General features: G+C 55.5%; 1 protein-coding gene across 1 annotated transcript in view; it reads right to left on the bottom strand.

The window, feature by feature from the left end:
* Positions 1 to 1,535: 1,535 nt before the first annotated feature.
* The window catches only part of LOC115307494 (transcription activator BRG1-like), a gene marked incomplete at both ends in the record, with an annotated part of 21,352 nt that continues 21,171 nt past the window's right edge, over positions 1,536 to 1,716 (bottom strand). Inside the window, one exon of the mRNA XM_029959972.1 lies at positions 1,536 to 1,699. Within this exon, the coding sequence (XP_029815832.1) occupies positions 1,536 to 1,699 (164 nt within the window). The remainder of the gene's footprint in view (positions 1,700 to 1,716) is intronic.

Here is a 1,716-nt window from a genome sequence, read left to right as displayed (position 1 = left end):
AGCCTCAAAACCCACGGGAGGCACTCAGGGATCCCTGAGGATCCCATAATGGGATCACCAGACCCATGTAGGGCCTGTGGTAACCAAAGGGGGCCCAAAATCCTGGGATTTATCCTCAAAACCCACGGGAGGCACTCAGGGATCCCCAAGGATCCCATAATGGGATCACCAGACCCATGAAGGGCTATGATCAAGGGGGTCCAAAATCCTGAGATCTGGCCCCAAAACCCACGGGAGAGGTGTGGGATGAGCCCTGAGGGAGCTCAGGGGTGACAAGGATCCCACAATGGGATCACCAGACCCATGTAGGGCCTGTGGGAAGGGGGGCAGCTGTGGGCCAAAGGGAGCCCAAAATCCCAGGATTTATCCTCAAAACCCACAGGGGAGATGTGGGATGAGCCCTGAGGGAGCTCAGGGGTGACAAGGATCCCATAATGGGATCACCAGACCCATGTAGGGCCTGGGGGAGGGGGCTGTGTTAACCAGAGGGTCCTAAAAACCCTGGGTTTGTCCCCAAAACCCACAGAGGGGATGTGGGATGAGCCCTGAGGGAGCTCAGGGATGACACAGACCCCACAATGGGATCACCAGACCCATGTAGGGCCTGTGGTAACCAGAGGGTCCCCAAAACCCTGGGTTTGTCCTCAAAACCCACAGGGGAGGTGTGGGATGAGCCCAGAGGGAGCTCAGGGATCCCCAAGGAAAACAGGGATTCAGCAATGGGATCACCAGGACCTGCAGATCCCATCCCATGGGGCAGGGGGTTGGATTTTAGGTCCATGGGTGAGTTTTTGGGTGGGTGGGTGGGTTTTTGGTTGGGTTTCTGGGTCACTGGGTTGTTTTCCAGATCCATGGGTGAGTTTTTGGGTGGGTTTCTGGGTCACTGGGTTGGTTTTTGGGTGGGTTTCTGTGCCAGTGAGTTGATTTTTAGCTCAATGGGTGAGGTTTTGGGTGGGTTTCTGTGTCAGTGAGTTGATTTTTGGGTCAGCAGGTGAGGTTTCTGGTGGCTGGGCAGGTTTCTGGGTGGGTTTCTGTGTCACTGAGTTGATTTTTGGGTCAGTAGGTGAGGTTTTGGGTCAGTAGATGAGGTTTTGGGTCAGTAGATGAGGTTTTGGGTGGGTTTCTGTGTCCCTGGGCTGTTTTCCAGGCCCATAGGTGAGTTTTTGGGTGGGTTTCTGTGTCCCTGGGTTGGTTTTTGGGTGGGTTTCTGTGTCCCTGGGCTGTTTTCCAGGCCCATAGGTGAGTTTTTGGGTGGGTTTCTGTGTCCCTGGGTTGGTTTTTGGGTCAGTAGGTGAGGTTTTGGGTGGGTTTCTGTGTCAGTGAGTTGATTTTTGGGTCAGCAGGTGAGGTTTTGGTGGCTGGGCAGGTGCCTGGGTGGGTTTCTGTGTCACTGGGTTGGTTTCTGGTTGGGTTTCTGTGTCCCTGGGTTGATTTTTGGGTCAGTAGGTGAGGTTTTGGGTGGGTTTCTGTGTCAGTGAGTTGATTTTTGGGTCAGCAGGTGAGGTTTTTGGTGGCTGGGCAGGTGTCTGGGGTACCTGGTGCGGGTTCCAGTCGCTGTCGAAGATGATGACGGTGTCGGCCGACTGCAGGTTCAGCCCCAGCCCCCCCGCCCGGGTGCTCAGCAGGAAGATGAAATACTCTGAGCCCGGCTCGTTGAACGTCTTCAGCAGCATCCCCCGGTCCTCCGCCTTCGTCGTCCCTGCAACACACACACCC

This window comes from Manacus vitellinus, unplaced genomic scaffold (assembly GCF_001715985.3).
Source record: "Manacus vitellinus isolate BGI_N305 unplaced genomic scaffold, ASM171598v3 scaffold_248_pilon, whole genome shotgun sequence".
Taxonomy (NCBI): domain Eukaryota; kingdom Metazoa; phylum Chordata; class Aves; order Passeriformes; family Pipridae; genus Manacus; species Manacus vitellinus.
The sequence above is the reverse complement of the archived record's forward strand: the minus strand, read 5'-3'. Positions and strand labels throughout refer to the sequence as shown.